The sequence below is a fragment of the Hyla sarda genome, chromosome 8 (genome assembly GCF_029499605.1).
Source record: "Hyla sarda isolate aHylSar1 chromosome 8, aHylSar1.hap1, whole genome shotgun sequence".
NCBI classification, from domain to species: domain Eukaryota; kingdom Metazoa; phylum Chordata; class Amphibia; order Anura; family Hylidae; genus Hyla; species Hyla sarda.
The window spans coordinates 88,674,834-88,692,734 of record NC_079196.1 but is presented as its reverse complement, the minus strand read 5'-3'; the positions used below and the strand labels follow the sequence as shown (position 1 = coordinate 88,692,734).

Here is a 17,901-nt window from a genome sequence, read left to right as displayed (position 1 = left end):
AGAGGATGAAGAAAACCAGCGGGCTTCTGGCGAGGAGTCTTATCCCGGGCACAGATAGTGCAGGCTCGCACAAAGTCCCCAACATCCGTCTCCAGAGTCGGCCACCAATAGAAGCGGGAGATGAGTTGCACAGATTTCTTGATGCCCGCATGACCTGCGAGATGGGAGGAGTGACCCCATTTGAGGATTCCGAGGCGTTGGCGTGGAGAAACAAAGGTCTTTCCTGGAGGAGTCTGCCTGATGGAGGCAGGAGAAGTGGAGATCAGGCAGTCAGGTGGAATGATGTGTTGCGGAGGGAGATCAACTTCTGAGGCATCCGAGGAACGAGAGAGAGCATCGGCCCTAATGTTCTTATCGGCAGGACGAAAGTGAATCTCAAAATTAAATCGGGCAAAGAACAGAGACCACCGGGCCTGGCGAGGATTCAGCCGTTGGGCCGACTGGAGGTAGGAGAGGTTCTTGTGGTCGGTGTAGATAATAACAGGAAATCTTGATCCCTCCAGCAGATGCCTCCATTCCTCAAGTGCTAATTTAATGGCTAGAAGCTCTCGATCCCCGATGGAGTAGTTCCTCTCCGCTGGAGAGAAGGTCCTAGAGAAAAAACCACAAGTAACAGCATGCCCGGAAGAATTTTTTTGTAGAAGAACAGCTCCAGCTCCTACTGAGGAGGCATCAACCTCCAATAGGAAGGGTTTGGAAGGGTCAGGTCTGGAGAGCACGGGAGCCGAAGAAAAGGCAGACTTGAGTCGTTTAAAGGAGTCTTCTGCTTGAGGAGGCCAGGACTTGGGATCAGCATTTTTTTTGGTTAAAGCCACGATAGGAGCCACAATGGTAGAAAAATGTGGAATAAATTGCCTGTAATAATTGGCGAACCCCAAAAAGCGTTGGATAGCACGGAGTCCGGAGGGGCGTGGCCAATTTAAGACGGCAGAGAGTTTGTCTGGATCCATCTGTAGTCCCTGGCCAGAGACCAAATATCCTAGAAAAGGAAGAGATTGGCATTCAAACAGACATTTCTCAATTTTGGCATAGAGTTGGTTGTCACGAAGTCTCTGAAGAACCATACGGACATGCTGGCGGTGTTCTTCTAGATTGGCAGAAAAAATTAGGATATCGTCCAGATATACCACAACACAGGAGTATAACAGATCACGAAAAATTTCATTGACAAAGTCTTGGAAGACGGCAGGGGCATTGCACAGTCCAAAGGGCATGACCAGATACTCAAAGTGTCCATCTCTGGTGTTAAATGCCGTTTTCCACTCGTCCCCCTCTCTGATGCGGATGAGGTTATAGGCGCCTCTTAAGTCCAATTTAGTGAAGATGTGGGCACCTTGGAGGCGATCAAAGAGTTCAGAGATGAGGGGTAAGGGGTAGCGGTTCTTAACCGTGATTTTATTAAGACCGCGGTAGTCAATGCAAGGACGTAGGGAGCCATCTTTTTTGGACACAAAGAAAAATCCGGCTCCGGCAGGAGAGGAGGATTTACGGATAAAGCCCTTTTTTAGATTCTCCTGGACGTATTCGGACATGGCAAGAGTCTCTGGGGCAGAGAGAGGATAAATTCTGCCCCGGGGTGGAGTAGTACCCGGGAGGAGGTCGATAGGGCAATCATAAGGCCTGTGAGGAGGTAGAGTCTCAGCTTGTTTTTTGCAGAAAACATCCGCGAAGTCCATATAGGCCTTAGGGAGACCGGTTACTGGAGGAACCACAGAGTTACGGCAAGGGTTACTGGGAACCGGTTTTAGACAGTTCTTGGAACAAGAGGACCCCCAACTCTTGATCTCCCCAGTGGACCAATCCAGGGTTGGGGAATGAAGTTGAAGCCAGGGAAGTCCAAGGAGAATCTCCGAGGTGCAATTGGGGAGGACCAAAAGTTCAATCCTCTCATGATGAGATCCGATGCTCATAAGAAGGGGCTCCGTGCGGAAACGTATGGTACAGTCCAATCTTTCATTATTTACACAATTGATGTAGAGGGGTCTGGCGAGACTGGTCACTGGGATGTTGAACCTGTTGACGAGAGAGGCCAAAATAAAATTTCCTGCAGATCCAGAGTCCAAGAAGGCCACTGTAGAGAAGGAGAAGGCAGAGGCAGACATCCGCACAGGCACAGTAAGACGTGGAGAAGCAGAGTAGACATCAAGGACTGTCTCACCATTGTGCGGAGTCAGCGTACGTCTTTCCAGGCGGGGAGGACGGATAGGACAATCCCTCAGGAAGTGTTCGGTACTAGCACAGTACAGGCAGAGGTTCTCCATACGGCGTCGTGTCCTCTCTTGAGGTGTCAGGCGAGACCGGTCGACCTGCATAGCCTCCACGGCGGGAGGCACAGGAACAGATTGCAGGGGACCAGAGGAGAGAGGAGCCGAGGAGACGAAACGCCTCGTGCGAACAGAGTCCATATCTTGGCGGAGTTCCTGACGCCTTTCAGAAAAACGCATGTCAATGCGAGTGGCTAGGTGAATAAGTTCATGTAGATTAGCAGGAATTTCTCGTGCGGCCAGAACATCTTTAATGTTGCTGGATAGGCCTTTTTTGAAGGTCGCGCAGAGGGCCTCATTATTCCAGGACAATTCTGAAGCAAGTGTACGGAATTGTACGGCATACTCGCCAACGGAAGAATTACCCTGGACCAGGTTCAACAGGGCAGTCTCAGCAGAAGAGGCTCGGGCAGGTTCCTCAAAGACACTTCGGATTTCCGAGAAGAAGGAGTGTACAGAGGCAGTGACGGGGTCATTGCGGTCCCAGAGCGGTGTGGCCCATGACAGGGCTTTTCCGGACAGAAGACTGACTACGAAAGCCACCTTAGACCTTTCAGTGGGAAACAGGTCCGACATCATCTCCAGATGCAGGGAACATTGGGAAAGAAAGCCACGGCAAAACTTAGAGTCCCCATCAAATTTATCCGGCAAGGATAAGCGTATCCCAGGAGCGGCCACTCGCTGCGGAGGAGGTGCAGGAGCTGGCGGAGGAGATGACTGCTGAAGCTGTGGTAGCAACTGTTGTAGCATAACGGTCAGTTGAGACAGCTGTTGGCCTTGTTGCGCTATCTGTTGTGACTGCTGGGCGACCACCGTGGTGAGGTCAGCGACAACTGGCAGAGGAACTTCAGCGGGATCCATGGCCGGATCTACTGTCACGATGCCGGCTGGCAGGTAGTGGACCCTCTGTGCCAGAGAGGGATTGGCGTGGACCGTGCTAGTGGACCGGTTCTAAGCCACTACTGGTTTTCACCAGAGCCCGCCGCAAAGCGGGATGGTCTTGCTGCGGCGGTAGTGACCAGGTCGTATCCACTAGCAACGGCTCACCTCTCTGGCTGCTGAAGATAGGCGCGGTACAAGGGAGTAGGCAGAAGCAAGGTCGGACGTAGCAGAAGGTCGGGGCAGGCAGCAAGGATCGTAGTCAGGGGCAACGGCAGAAGGTCTGGAAACACAGGCAAGGAACACACAAGGAACGCTTTCACTGGCACTAAGGCAACAAGATCCGGCAAGGGAGTGCAAGGGAAGTGAGGTAATATAGGGAAGTGCACAGGTGAAAACCCTAATTGGAACCACTGCGCCAATCAGCGGTGCAGTGGCCCTTTAAATCGCAGAGACCCGGCGCGCGCGCGCCCTAGGGAGCGGGGCCGCGCGCGCCGGGACAGAACAGACGGGGAGCGAGTCAGGTAGGGGAGCCGGGGTGCGCATCGCGAGCGGGCGCTACCCGCATCGCGAATCGCATCCCGGCTGGCAGCAGGATCGCAGCGCCCCGGGTCAGAGGACGTGACCGGAGCGCTGCAGCGGAGGGAGTGAAGCGAGCGCTCCGGGGAGGAGCGGGGACCCGGAGCGCTCGGCGTAACAGTGGCTATGTAAAATTTACACAACTCATCCATCATTCTTGTCCATACTATGTGTTAAATGAATATTAGCAATGTTAAAAAATAACAGGAAAATATATTTGTTCTATAAGGTGAAAGATGCTCTGAATGCAGCTGACAAAATTGGCTACCCTGTCATGATTCGATCAGCCTATGCTTTGGGTGGACTGGGGTCAGGTCTTTGTCCCAATAAAGAAACACTCACAGACCTGGCAACAAAGGTAAGAGAGTGGACTCCTCAAGGCAGGGGAAATTAGTTGGCAAGTGTTCCATTCAAATCCATGAATTCTCCAGAATATCCTGAGTTCTCAGTGTACTGAATTAATGGACCAATGTGCTGGCAAAGACTGTTCAGAGATAAACCATAGTGCAAAAAAAATAAAAAATAAAAAGAATAGGATAAAGCATTTTAGAACTACACAATCAGACTTTCTGAAAATAAAGTAATGTAAAAAAAAGTTTAGCTATACGAAAAAAAAAAGGTCTATTGTATGATTATCGGAAGCAAATCGGTGACCTCAGATGAGGTGTCTTTTACACACAGATTGCAATTGACTTAGCTGTATAACATACTGAAATGATTTACGGGATGAGCGCAGGGCTTTGTTGTATGAAGTACAACTAGATGGACTTGGGACAATGACAATAGTTTTTGCAGATTATTTTTCTGTACATATAAGTTAGGCATAGAGTATTGGTCCTTACAGCAGTGCTTATGTGTTTTTTACTATCATAATTCATTGTATCCTCATGGGTTATTTCTTATTCTTCTTCTTTAAGGCCTTGGCAATGACAAACCAGATTTTGGTGGAACGCTCAGTTGTGGGTTGGAAGGAGATTGAGTATGAGGTGGTAAGAGATGCAGCAGATAACTGCGTCACTGTCTGCAACATGGAAAATGTGGATGCTATGGGAGTCCACACAGGTAACTGCTAAGTTTCACTATACCAGAAAAGTGGCCTTTTAGATTAAAAATATATTGCGTATGACTTAGAGGTATTCCCAGGAGAGAAAGTGATGACACATTGCTAGGATATGCTCTCATTTTCAGCTTCATTGATGTTTGACTTCTAAGCCCTTGAGATGAGTGAATCAATTTAGAATTAGTCCAATTTGTTCTGAATCATAAACAAAAAATAGTTTTGATTGCTTTTGGCTTATTAGTACATGAGCCGCCTTGAGTTTGCCCAGAGGTTCACGGTGATGCTATATGTTTACTGTGCGGTGATACATGCTGTGTTTACCCCACATATTAGTAAGTACAGGAGCATAGAATCCTGTCTTTGACAGGTGTCCCTGGTTCTTTACACGGGCTCGGAGGTAAATGAGGATGAGCTTCTCCACTGATGGTGCATTCATGTCACGTTTTTTTTTTAGATACGATTGCCTTATATGGTTTTCAATGAAAACCGTGTGCATCCGTATGAACAAAACATATGCATTGACATCCCATTCAAAACCTTACACAACTAGATGTATTTGGTTGTGTGCTGTTTGTTCTTGTACATTGTTTTTTATATTGCCTGGTTTTGGATTCTTTCTTTTTATAACATTGCACTCAATGCAAAACGCATTGAGCATTAAAATACATACGGTGGTGTCAGTTTTTTGTTTCCCATATAGGGAAACAAAAAAACTGATATGGAAACCTTATGTAAGAAACACAATTTGAATGTAACCTTAAAGGGGGACTCTGGCCCTAAGGCATCTTATTCCCTATCCAAAGGATAGGGGATAAGATTCCTGATCACGGGGGTCCCGCCGCTGGGGACCCCCGTAATCTTTCATTCAGCACCCCGCTATCATCAGTCTCCAGAGCGAACATCGCTCCGGGTCTGATGAATCACGATCACAGGGCCGGAGTATCATGGGGTGATGGCTCCGCCCCCGCATGACGTCCCGCTCTGCCCCCTCAAGCAAGCATATGAGAATGGGCATGACAGCTGCCATGCCCCCTCCCATAGGCTTGCATTGAGGGGGCGGAGCGTGACATCACACAGGGGCGGAGCCGTGACATTGCGATACTCCTGCCCCTTGATTGTGATTCATCAGACCCAGGGCGTCCCCAGCGGCGGGACCCCTGCGATCAGGCATCTTATCCCCTATCCTTTTCATGTACCCACTGCATTTGCCCAAGATATTGCAAGGTTTAGGAAATTTCTTACTTTGTTAAATCACATTTCATTAACAGTGATGTTCTTTTCATTGAATAGGTGACTCGATTGTTGTAGCTCCAGTTCAGACTCTGTCTAATGAAGAGTGCCAGATGTTAAGGGCCGTTTCTATCAAAGTTGTGCGACATCTGGGCATAGTCGGTGAATGCAATATCCAGTTTGCTTTGCATCCTACTTCACTGGAATATGTCATCATTGAAGTCAATGCCCGACTCTCCCGTAGCTCTGCTTTAGCTTCTAAAGCCACTGGGTAAGATTTAAGTTGAAATAAGTATAACTTTGTCATAAGGATGCTTTTCTTTCAAACTATAAGGATGTTAAAACTTACTCTTTATAGGTACCCACTGGCTTTTATTGCTGCTAAAATAGCCCTGGGTATACCCCTGCCAGAGATTAGGAATGTTGTCTCTGGAAAAACCACAGCTTGCTTTGAGCCAAGTCTTGACTACATGGTCACTAAGATACCCCGCTGGGATTTGGATCGCTTCCATGGTGCCTCAGGATTGATTGGCAGCTCTATGAAGAGTGTCGGAGAGGTCAGTCTAGTATATTAAAAAAGATTTCTGACATAGATCCATATTGTCGCCATCATACGATCTATACTTCTATTATTCAATTATGATGGCATTGGATTAATAGTAAATTGACACCATTGACATGTAACATTTTTGGCTTGAAATATATCTGTCACATTAGATTGTTTAAATTCTTTATTTAAAGGGAAAGGCAGTAAATACAGAGACTTGGTCAGCATCCGTGCCACACACATGACATCTATTAGAGTAAAAATAAATGTAGCAGGACTTAGGGAGCTAGTGATAAAGCAGATTAACTAGAATAGTCATTGAATAGTTAGTTCCTTAAAATCCACATATTTTATTTCATGATGATTAAAATGTGTGCAAATAGGTCTTAGGTCCAAAGACTGACACATTTCTACCAAGGAATTCTCTAAAAATCAGACTATGATTAAAAGCATTCCTGGCTAGAAACATGTCAGTCTCTGGACCTGAGAATTACTTTTTGAACACATTTTAATCAACATAAAATAAAAATGTGGAAACTATCCTAGGACTTTTCTTCTTCGTTCTCCTGTGAATTTGTGTTTGAGCCAATGCCCCTTGTGAGTTCTTGGACACCTGCACTAGAGAATTCATAAGTTGGGTGAGCACCTCTTTGTTTTGTTGATAAAGCAGATACATGATACATCCTAAAATAAATAATAACCAATATAAGAGTGATGGAGCCAGTCTCTGAGACTACCTCCAAATTTTAGATATTTTGCCAAAAAAGGCTGTTTGTGTAGAAACATGAAATGAAGAGAGAATGGGAGCAGAGAGATAAAGGGAAGAAAAGAAAGGTGGGCAGTGGGAGGGTCTACTCTTTTTCATAAGAGGGGAAAGTAGGACCTGGCTGCTATTAATAAATGACAGACATTTATAAACTGCTGAGCATTTATGAATTATTGTATTTTTTGCCACATTGTATGGTATCTCCTTTTAGGTCATGGCTATTGGTCGCACATTTGAAGAAAGTTTCCAGAAGGCACTACGAATGTGTCATCCATCAGTAGATGGCTTCACCTCAAATCTTCCAATGAACAAAGCTTGGTCAGCAGATACCAACCTAAGGAAAGAGATGGCAGAGCCCACCAGCACTCGTGTATACAGCATGGCCAAGGTAAAGGGGAGGGAAATACCCAAGGCAACTAATGGCAAGAGATAATAGAACATTTGTATTATGGATAGTAAAAGCTTCTAAATAATACATTCTTTTGTAATGATTTATACTAGGCACTGCAGACAGGAATTCCTATAGATGAAATCAACAAACTCACAGCCATTGACAAGTGGTTCCTCTACAAGATGCAAGGCATTCTGAACATGGAGAAGACTCTGAGAAGCAGCAAGAGGTAGGATCAAACCAAGTTTGTAGGGGTTATTCAGTATGAAACTTGTGATGTATATTCATCTCAAGGTGTGTGTCAATGTGTACTTTTGGTAGACATTTATTTATTTACATTTATTATTGTTATCATGATCCCTTCCTTTCAGTAGGATGTAAAAAGAGGTTGATGTGCAATAAACACAAGTGTGAAAGTATAATAAGTAATGATTTGGGGGGGAGGGGTTGTAACATTAACTACCGAGTTCTGGATGCTGAGACAGTATTTAAAAAAGTGGCTTTTGTAGTACCAAAAGACAGTGGTCTAGCTAGGTATTCTTTCATCTAGTGCAATGCTTGAGTGCTGACCACTGCTGGAGAACTACCTCTTATCACTGGGGAAAACCATGGACCTATGCTCTGCTGGCTTAACACCCGCTGTCAACTATATTTCTCAACTATATTTCATAAGATCATAAGATTTCACCATGACAACAATCAGAAAGATACTACAGGCAGCTAATATCCTACAGAGACACTTGTTGGGGTAAGGCTGGGTTTAATATGTTGGGCAATCCAGCACCTCCCAGATGGGAATGGATGGGAACACCCAAAGTAACAAACTGGTTCTTTTGGATCCAGTGTCCAATCCGTTGTTCCATGGCCTGAAATGTGGTATTGTGCCAGAACTATAAACTATCAGACACATTTGCCATCCGACGTTGGATAAAAAAAAACAGTGCATTCAGCATTTCTGATTCACTGTTTACACACTGGATAGCACATATGCCAGATCAATGGAAACAATCCCTTAATATTACCCCTGGGCCAAGAATACACACTCCTTTAAAGCCCAAGACCCAGTAGCTGATTTACAGTGTAGACAAAAATATTGTTAGGTGTATTGTGTGGTAACATTAAGAAGCGTAATCATTTGGTGACAGACTACCAGAAATATAACCAATCTTGTATAGACAATTCGGTATAAGCTAGACATAATTATCTCTAATGTGAAGCCAAGTAAGATATTGCTTTTTAAGCCTAAATATGTATTTTCATACGTCACGCTGGAAAGAGATGATAGAGTATTAGACTCACTAAAAGCAAGGCTAGAATATGTTAGAAGTAAGGCACACCTCCAACATCCTAATGCTGTTAAAATATGTTTTTCTTGTTTTGAGTACTACTGAGTGCACATTCCTGAACAAGCAGATGCAGGAACAGGTGGCAGGCACTATGCAATTGTGGTAGTAGACAAAACCGCCTCCACTGATTTACTGCAAAAGCACAAATAATTCACTTAACCTCATCAGCACTTGGCAGATGGGAAGATTGATACCGGCCAGTATGATAAAAACTAGATAACCAGGCAGTACAGCAACTGAGCTGTGGAAAATGTCGAATGCACAGTAATATTGGGACCATTTTTATAAATTTCATTACATCAACATATAAAGCTTTGAAAGGTATTGTGCTGTAGACAAATGCAGCGTCCGCTTTTCAGAGATCGGAAATGAACAGCATGTTAACTAACACACACTCACAGCCAATAAAATAAAAATTTTAAAGCGAGTGATTACAATTTTGATACAGCAAGCTATTTCTAGTTGTTACTAATAATGTTTATGTAGCAATCTGAAACATTGCGCTCATAGCATTTCAATGGGTGGAAGATACAGAATTATATAATATTTAACATAGCTGTTGGTTGCACAATGTGTATGTGTGTGTGTGTGTGTGGGGGGGCAGCCTTTCCCTGAGTCATTGAGTAGTACCTCCCACTGGACTCCTAAACCCTGAATAAGCAAATATTTACATGAATAAATTACAAATTCTAGTGAACCTTACCCCACAAGCCTATATATTAATTGAATCCTCCTGCTTTGTAACATGCTATGTGCAGAAAAGATCCTACTTCCAATTTGACAGGGTTCTTTAAAAGTTCCCATCCTGGATTTGAAAATCATGATTAAACACCCGTAATCAGTTCTTGGGCATGCCCATGCATACATGCATTTATTTATTTATTTTTTTTTTTTAACCACAAAGTCTCTCATGAGTTAGTACACCCCTCATATTTTTGTAAATATTTCATTTTATCTTTTCATGTGACAACACTGAAGAAATTACCTTCTGCTACAATGTAAAGTAGTGAGTGCACAGCCTGAATAACAGTGTTTAATGTTGTGTCCGCTTAATATAACTCAACACACAGCTATTAATGTCTAAACCTTGGCAACAAAATGAGTACACCTCTAAGTGAAAATGTCCAAATGGTTCCCAAAGTGTCAAGTTTTTATGTGCTTACCATTATTTTATAACGATGCTTCGAGCCTCTTGGGCATGGAGTTCCCCAGATCTTTGGAGGTTGCCACTGGAGTCCTCTTTCACTCCTCCATGACAACATCATGTAGCTGGTAAATGTTAGCGACCTTGTGCTCGCTCACCTTCCGTTTGAGGATGTCCCATATATGCTTAATAGGATTTAGGTTTGGAGCTATGCTTGGCCAGTCCTCACCTTTACCCTCAGCTTCTTTAGCAAGGCAGTTATCATCTTGGAGGTGTGTTTGGAGACCGCGGCCCAGTCTCCAAAGGGAGGGGATCACTTTCTGATTCAATATGTCACAGTACATACTAAAGTACTGTAGCTTTCCATTGCCAGCAGCACTCATGCAGGCCCAGACTATAACACTTCCACCACCATGCTTGACTGTAGGCAAGACACACTTGGCTTTGTACTCCTCACCTGGTTGCTGCCACACATGTTTGACACCATCTGAACTAAATAAGTTTATCTTGGTCTCATGGGACCACAGGACATGGTTCCGGTAATCTATGACCTTAGTCTGGTTTTCTTCAGGAAACTGTTTTCAGGCTTTCTTAAGCTTTATCTTTTGAAGAGGCTTTCTACTTGGATTACAAACATGCAGACCAATTTGATGCAGTTTGTGGCTTATGGTCTGAACACTGACAGCCTGACCCCAACCCCTTAACCTCTGCAGAAATGTAAAGAGCACTCATAAATCTACAGTGGGGCAAAAAAAGTATTTAGTCAGCCACCAATTGTGCAAGTTCTCTCACTTAAAAAGATGAGAGGCCTGGAATTTTTTTTTTTTTATCATAGGTGTACCTCAACTATTAGAGACATAAGGAGAAAAAAATACATAAAATCACATTGTCTGATTTTTAAAGAGTTTATTTGCAAATTATGGTGGAAAATAAGTATTTGGTCACCCACAAACAAGCAAGATTTCTGACTCTCACAGACCTGTAACTTCTTCTTTAAGAGTCTCCTCTGTCCTCCATTTATTACCTTTATCAATGGCACCTGTTTGAACTTGTTATCAGTATAAAAGACACCCGTCCACAACCTCAAACAGTCACACTCCAAACTCCACTATGGCCATGACCAAAGAGCTGTCAAAGGACACCAGAAACAAAGGACACCAGAAACAAAGGACACCAGAAACAATCTCCGGGGCAGCACCCCTGTTATTCAGTGCACTTAGCGAACTCCGCTCCTGATGACTGGTGATGCAAGCCACCACGCCTGCTCCATTCACTTCTATGGGAGGAGGCATGACAGTTATGTACTAGCTACAAGCTTACATGCTCCGGATGCCACGGTTGCTGGCCCGGAGATCACGTGAGTCCCCAGCGGGGGGGACCCCCGTGATCTAACATCTCATTCCCTATCCTTTGGATAGGGGATAAGATGTTTCCAACGGAGTACCCCTTGAAGGCCAAAATAGGCTTGGTCTTTAAGGGGTTAATGGTATTTTAATTTTAAAAAATAGGCTTGGTCTTCAAGGGGTTAATGGTATTTAAATTTTTAAAATGTTTTAACCATGATACTTTGTGTTGGGACACACCACAAGTATGTGGAACACTACACTTGAAAATCCAGGGGTATACCCTTAACTTAGTGCTCTTAAGTGCATTTTCTTTCTCCTTTTTTTTTCTTTTGTAACAGTAAGTTTTTATTAAAGTTTTACAATATAGGTACAAGCACAAAATGGGAGGGGAACCCCCCAAAACAACTCAAATTAAGTAGGGCAAATGGTTCAGTGTCTGTCTCAATGAAGTGCAGTTAAATAGAAAAAAAAAAAAGAAATAACAATCAAAGAGAGTGCAGTATTAAACACGGCCAGAGCAGGGGCATGAACTAGAGGTAAAAAAAACAAGCAAGGCATGGGCATGACAAGGAGGGTAGCATATACCATGCAATGGGGAGGGGGGGGGAGGAAAGGGAAAGCAAAGAAGAAAGAAGAGAAGGGAAGGAAGGCAGAGAGGGTGAGAGGGGACAGTACAGGCCAAGAAGCAATCATACCTCGTGAATTGGACCAACTCTGAGGACCTCAGTTCCTGGACAAACCGGTGATTCATGCAGCATAGAGATAGGTTTTTAGGGGAAGTGGAAGCATATCAATCAGGTCTCGAGGTGAAGCCTCTCAAAGTCAGGTGAAGACGTAAGGTCCATCCAAGGACTCCTGATAGCGTGAAACTTGACTACCTGACATCTAGAATCCGCTAATAATTCCTCCACCCTGCATATACTGTATGGGAGACCTCACGAAGCCAGGACAATATTGTGAGGGGGGGGGGGGGGGGGGACCTGTGATTTCCACAGACGTGGGATGACAGATCTAGCAGCCAACAGTAGGAAGTAAGTCAGTCTGGCAGACAGTTTGGGGAGAGAGATTGTGGCAAGATGGATAGCATGGCAATGTTCAGTGTTTTAGGCAGTGTGACCGCAGTTATTCGGGAGACAATGCCATAAAACGTGAGTCCAGAAGGGCTCAAGTTTGGACCATGTCAACCAGACATGGGTCATGGTGCTCCCTGCATGGCCACATCACCAATATTCATCTGGTACTGTGGGGTACATTGGTGCCAAAATGGATGGCACTCTTTACCATCTGGTCAAGATCTTATAATTAGTTTCTTTTGCCTTACAAGAAATGCAGAAGCAATGGCATTGAGAAAGTGCTAAGTGAATTTTCTTTATCAAGAAAATAGTACAGCTTGTATAGCATTATCCCTTTCTTCTTCTTTTACATCTTTCCAGCTTTGCATTTTTCCTTTCTTCCTCCATTTAAGGTGATGATAATTTGTCTGTAAATCTAAGGGTATCTTTTAGTGTCCATATAAAAAGCAGAGGAATAGATAACAGTAAATCTGTGCGCCAGGCTGTATATTATCCTCAGCCGTTTGCTGACTCTCTTTGACCTTTCACAGTTTACGAGGTTTTGCTGAGATTCCCTTGTTGCTTTTGCTATAATCATGAGTTCTTCACAGATTGTTTAGTTTTTTTTTTTTTTTTAAAGGCCACAAGGCGGCACTACAGGCTCAGTAAATGGTGAACAATTGGAAATTTGTATGTGGAGAATGAAATACAGTGTTGGACCTTTTGTGTTTATGATAATCAATGGTCTCCTACAATTATTTCAAATAGGTCTTTTTTCTCTGCATTCTCTCTGCTGTACAGAAGACTTGACAATAGATTATATACAGGAAAAATATCTTACTTAATATACTTCAGAGGATCACTTTAGTGGCCTTTTCCACGTTAAGCTCTTTTATTATTACAGTTTTCATAAAAACCATAAGTAAACCTTGTACTTGAAAATCACATTGGAGGAGATTTATCAAAACCTGTCCAGAGGATAAGTTGCTGAGTTGCCCATAGCAACGCTAATCGCTTCTTTCATTTTTGCAAAGGCCTCTGAAACATGAAAGCAGCGATCTGATTGGCCGCTATGGGCAACTCAGCAACTTTTCCTCTGGACAGGTTTTGATAAATATCCCCCATTGTGCTTAAAGGCCTGGAAAACTGCCAAACCTAAAGGCCAGCATTTATCATTGTAGGTGTAAGTGAAGCATTTTTCTACACTTTTTTTGTGTGTGCTGGTAATGTGTAGGAGCACCGAATGTATTAAATGGTCACAGGGCATTTGATAAATTTTGTGTAGGTCACATTTTCTGAAATTTCTCTCTTCACATACACCAAAAAGCTAAGCTAAGTCTGGGCTGATGTAGTTTTAGAGACTTTTCAGTGGCTTTGAGCCTTTTTGACGCCTTTTCACAAAAAGGCGCAGTTCATAAAATCCTTCCATATCATGTGTATTGCCAAAATCAGTGGATTACAACTAAAATCAGCAGAAATGTGTAAACCAAAAGGTGCAAAAAAGGCACAAATAGACCCTGCTTGAGCCTTTTTTGCGCCTTTTCTAGACACAAAAAAAAGTCCAAAGACAATGATAAATGTCGGCCAAAGTGTGTAGACATAGCTAAGGAGTTAAATTTATCACCCAAGACCAGAATGGAAAAGGAAGTGACCATGGAAAGAGGGTCTTTATTGTTTACAGAAAGTAAATCACAGAACATTTTGTCCCCCATGCAATTATTCAACAGTCTAATGTGAATATGGGCTCCCTTACTACCCGAATGGTAAATTGGAATGATGGATCAGTCATGTTGGATTTCTATATGCTCAGTCCTTTGTTTCCGCAGGATATGTGCCTCTATTATAGGTATCTGGCTGCAGCTTATTCCCCCTCTTCCAAATGAAAAAAAAAAAACATTCATGGTCAGTCAAGCCTGCATTTATATGAGGAACTTAAGAGAAAAGTTTGCTTGCTTGGTCAACAGTTTTGTCATGTGTGTGACCAGCTTAGAAATTGGGAACACATTGACTTTTGTTGACTTTTTGGACCGTGGAACCTGTTTAAGTTGAGAGGACCATGAGATACTAATCACCACACTAGCACAACAAGAAAAAATGGAGTCACTTTATAGAAATATACAAAATCCAAAGTTTATTAAATCACATATATAAAAACACATTAGAGGCATAACACAGTCAATGGGGGATAGAAAACTAAAACACCAAGGTGTCACACTGTACCCCGTTCATTAGAAGTAGTAACATATGATAAATATATATATATATATATACAATAAAGAGCTACAAGGAAGAAAAGACAGCCCTATAGTAATTGGTACATACTTAAACAATGCAAGGTTCCCCGGGACCTTGCATTGTTTAAGTATGTACCAATTACTATAGGGCTGTCTTTTCTTCCTTGTAGCTCTTTATTGTATATATATATTTATCATATGTTACTACTTCTAATGAACGGGGTACAGTGTGACACCTTGGTGTTTTAGTTTTCTATCCCCCATTGAGTGTGTTATGCCTCTAATGTGTTTTTATATATGTGATTTAATAAACTTTGGATTTTGTATATTTCTATAAAGTGACTCCATTTTTTCTTGTTGTGCTATTATGTATGGGAATTCATACTAGCTGTAGTGATTTGGGTTTACTTCTGCACCTTGAGTGCGTTACTATCAGTAATTGTATTACATAATATATATATATATTTTTTTTTCAGTCAATATATTTTGACGCTTTATAGTAACCCTATCCTTTTTGTGTTTTTTGTATTCATAATCACCACACTAACCTGTTGGTACAGGCAGGAAATGGGGTGACACTGATGATAACTATATTTACCCGTCCCCGGTCCGTGGTTTTGTGGTTACTATACTAATGTATAGTATTTTATGGACTGTTTTCTTACCTCAAGTTATGGTCCTTTACAGGAGTTTTTCAAAGGTAAAAAGAGAATGTCTGGCCAACCAACTGATTGCTATGAACCCAATTGAGCATGAGAATGTTGGTCAACTGCCCCTTGAGTGAATAAAGCAGCAATGTGCATACTGGGCTACCAATCCATTCGCTGTCTATGGAACTTTCAAACATAGCCGAGTTCAACACATGGCAATGTTTAGAAACTCCATTAAGAATGAATAGTGGGGTGGCTGAGCCTGCACACTGCTGCTCCTTTTATTCTGGGAACTATTTATCTTCATTCTCAGGACTGGTTTGCTGATCCTGGTAACCACTGAATGGTTCCAGGAAAACTGTCATCAGTGTCACCACACTAACCTGTTGGTATAGGCAGGAAGTGCAGTGACACTGATGATAACTATATTTGCCCGTCCCCGGTCCGTGATTTTGTTCTCCTGCTATCTTCCTCCGTTCCTTCCATTCCAGCGATGTGCTTGGGGCATGGGCAGAGATTCCTGATGTCACTGCTGCTTCTCTGCTGGGCACCACTGCAAGCAGGCTTGGGTAAACAGCAGGGTTGATGTCAGGAAGCACCAAACCTGAGCACAAGGAATGGAGGAAGATAGCGGGAAAACGGAACCACTGATCGGTGGACAGGTGAGTATGGTTATTATCCGTGTCATCCGCACTACTTGCCTTTACCAACAGGTTAGTGCGGTGACACGGATTACAGTTTTCCTCTAATGGTCATACAAAAGATCCAAAGACATTTTGTTTGTTTGTCAGTTGATCACTGGCATTTTTTCAAATTCAGACAATAATTGTCCCGTATGAAAAAACCTTTGGTTCAGTTGTCTAAGGCGTTGTCATTGTGCTCAACATGAGGGTTGATTGAGAGAATGGCAAAAAAAAATGGGGCTGCAGGTAAATTCTATGTGCTCTTGTATGACTATAATGTCCCTTTGGGTGCAGGTTGATGGATTATTTTAATGTTTTAAGAGGTTCATGAGATTAAAGTATCATGGCTAGTTTCTTTCAGAAGCATTGCTACAGTTGTCCATTGGCTGTATTTATTATTGCAGCCGTTGCATTCACATGATGGGGACTTTGGATGAGAAAAGCGGTTTCTGAATAAAAACAGCTATAGATTTTTACAGAAAAGGGCTTTGTCTACTGAAGCAAAAAGTAGAACCTGGTACACCCATGTATGACACAGACAACACATTGACTGAAATGAGAGCTGTGGTGCTGCGTAGAGTATTACTGCAAAGAAACTGAACACTTGCTGCCTGGGTCGACCACATATTACATCTTATTATGTGGGTGCCCGCAATAGTATACCTTCAGATCAGCTGATTTTTGGGGCACATTTTTAGCAAAGATTGTCCAATGTTAACTAATTCTACAGATTTTTTTTTTTTTTTTTTTTTATAACATATATTTTACAAATCAGAACCTCTAAATCATGATAATGATCTCTGATTTAATGTTATCCGGTGATGGAGCAGCCATCCACGCTAATGGAGCCATAACTGTGTAGTCTAAACCCAGTCTAAACCCAGTCCGCACACATATCACAATATCAAAGTTTGTTTCTTGTAGCTGGCAGACATGTATCTGCATAAGATGTATAATTGATACATTTCTGAGTATTTAGGGCTGGGCAGAAAATGTCTTTAGTGATGTTTATTTAACGCTGAAAAAAGTCTTGGTTGGATGTTGCCAGGCGCACATTGTACTATGTCCTGTGCAGCCTTTTTGGATGATTAGCCATGTCACAAATCCATGCGATGAAAAGGACAAGGAGGCGTGAGGGACATTGAATGATGTCTGGGTGATTGGGATGCGTCACGCATACGTCCAGCGCCTTGCTTCATTCCCTCTGCTCCCTCTGACAGGTGAAAACTTACTCATTAAGAGGAATTTTATTCATCCTCCTTTTATCATGTATTATTGAACACGGCATGTAAGGAGTGCAGGAACTTTCAAAGAGGAGTAGAATGAAATCTTAAGCAAACATCAAGCATAAATGAATAAAAGCTGCCTGACTTTATAAAATAGTGAAAACAACCCATATGTAGAGTATATAATATTCAATGGAATAGGATAACGTATAAAAACATTTATTTTCAGGCTTATAAATAATCCATAAATTGTTTAGATCATTGTGATGTTATAGAGTGTAGTCTAAAGACATGATTTTCTGGTTTTCCTTTAGTGAATCTGTTCCAGAAGAGACATTGCTGCGTGCCAAGCAAATAGGCTTCTCTGACCGCTATATTGGAAAGTGTCTGGGGCTGACTGAAGCTCAAACCAGAGAACTTAGGCAGAACAAGAATGTCAAGCCATGGGTCAAGCAGGTATGTGCATTCTGTATTACAAATCACAAGTGTGTACTGATAAAACAT

At 42.7% G+C, this 17,901-nt stretch overlaps 1 protein-coding gene across 6 annotated transcripts in view; it reads left to right on the top strand.

Annotated features, from left to right (window-relative positions):
* The window catches only part of CPS1 (carbamoyl-phosphate synthase 1), a 132,109-nt gene that overhangs the window by 24,303 nt on the left and 89,905 nt on the right, over positions 1–17,901 (top strand). For all 6 annotated transcript variants that reach the window (XM_056535427.1, XM_056535426.1, XM_056535429.1 and 3 more), the window contains 7 exons: positions 3,952–4,080; positions 4,640–4,784; positions 6,073–6,283; positions 6,371–6,569; positions 7,537–7,713; positions 7,827–7,945; positions 17,712–17,853. In XM_056535427.1, coding sequence (XP_056391402.1) covers positions 3,952–4,080; positions 4,640–4,784; positions 6,073–6,283; positions 6,371–6,569; positions 7,537–7,713; positions 7,827–7,945; positions 17,712–17,853 — 1,122 coding nt within the window. The remainder of the gene's footprint in view (positions 1–3,951; positions 4,081–4,639; positions 4,785–6,072; positions 6,284–6,370; positions 6,570–7,536; positions 7,714–7,826; positions 7,946–17,711; positions 17,854–17,901) is intronic.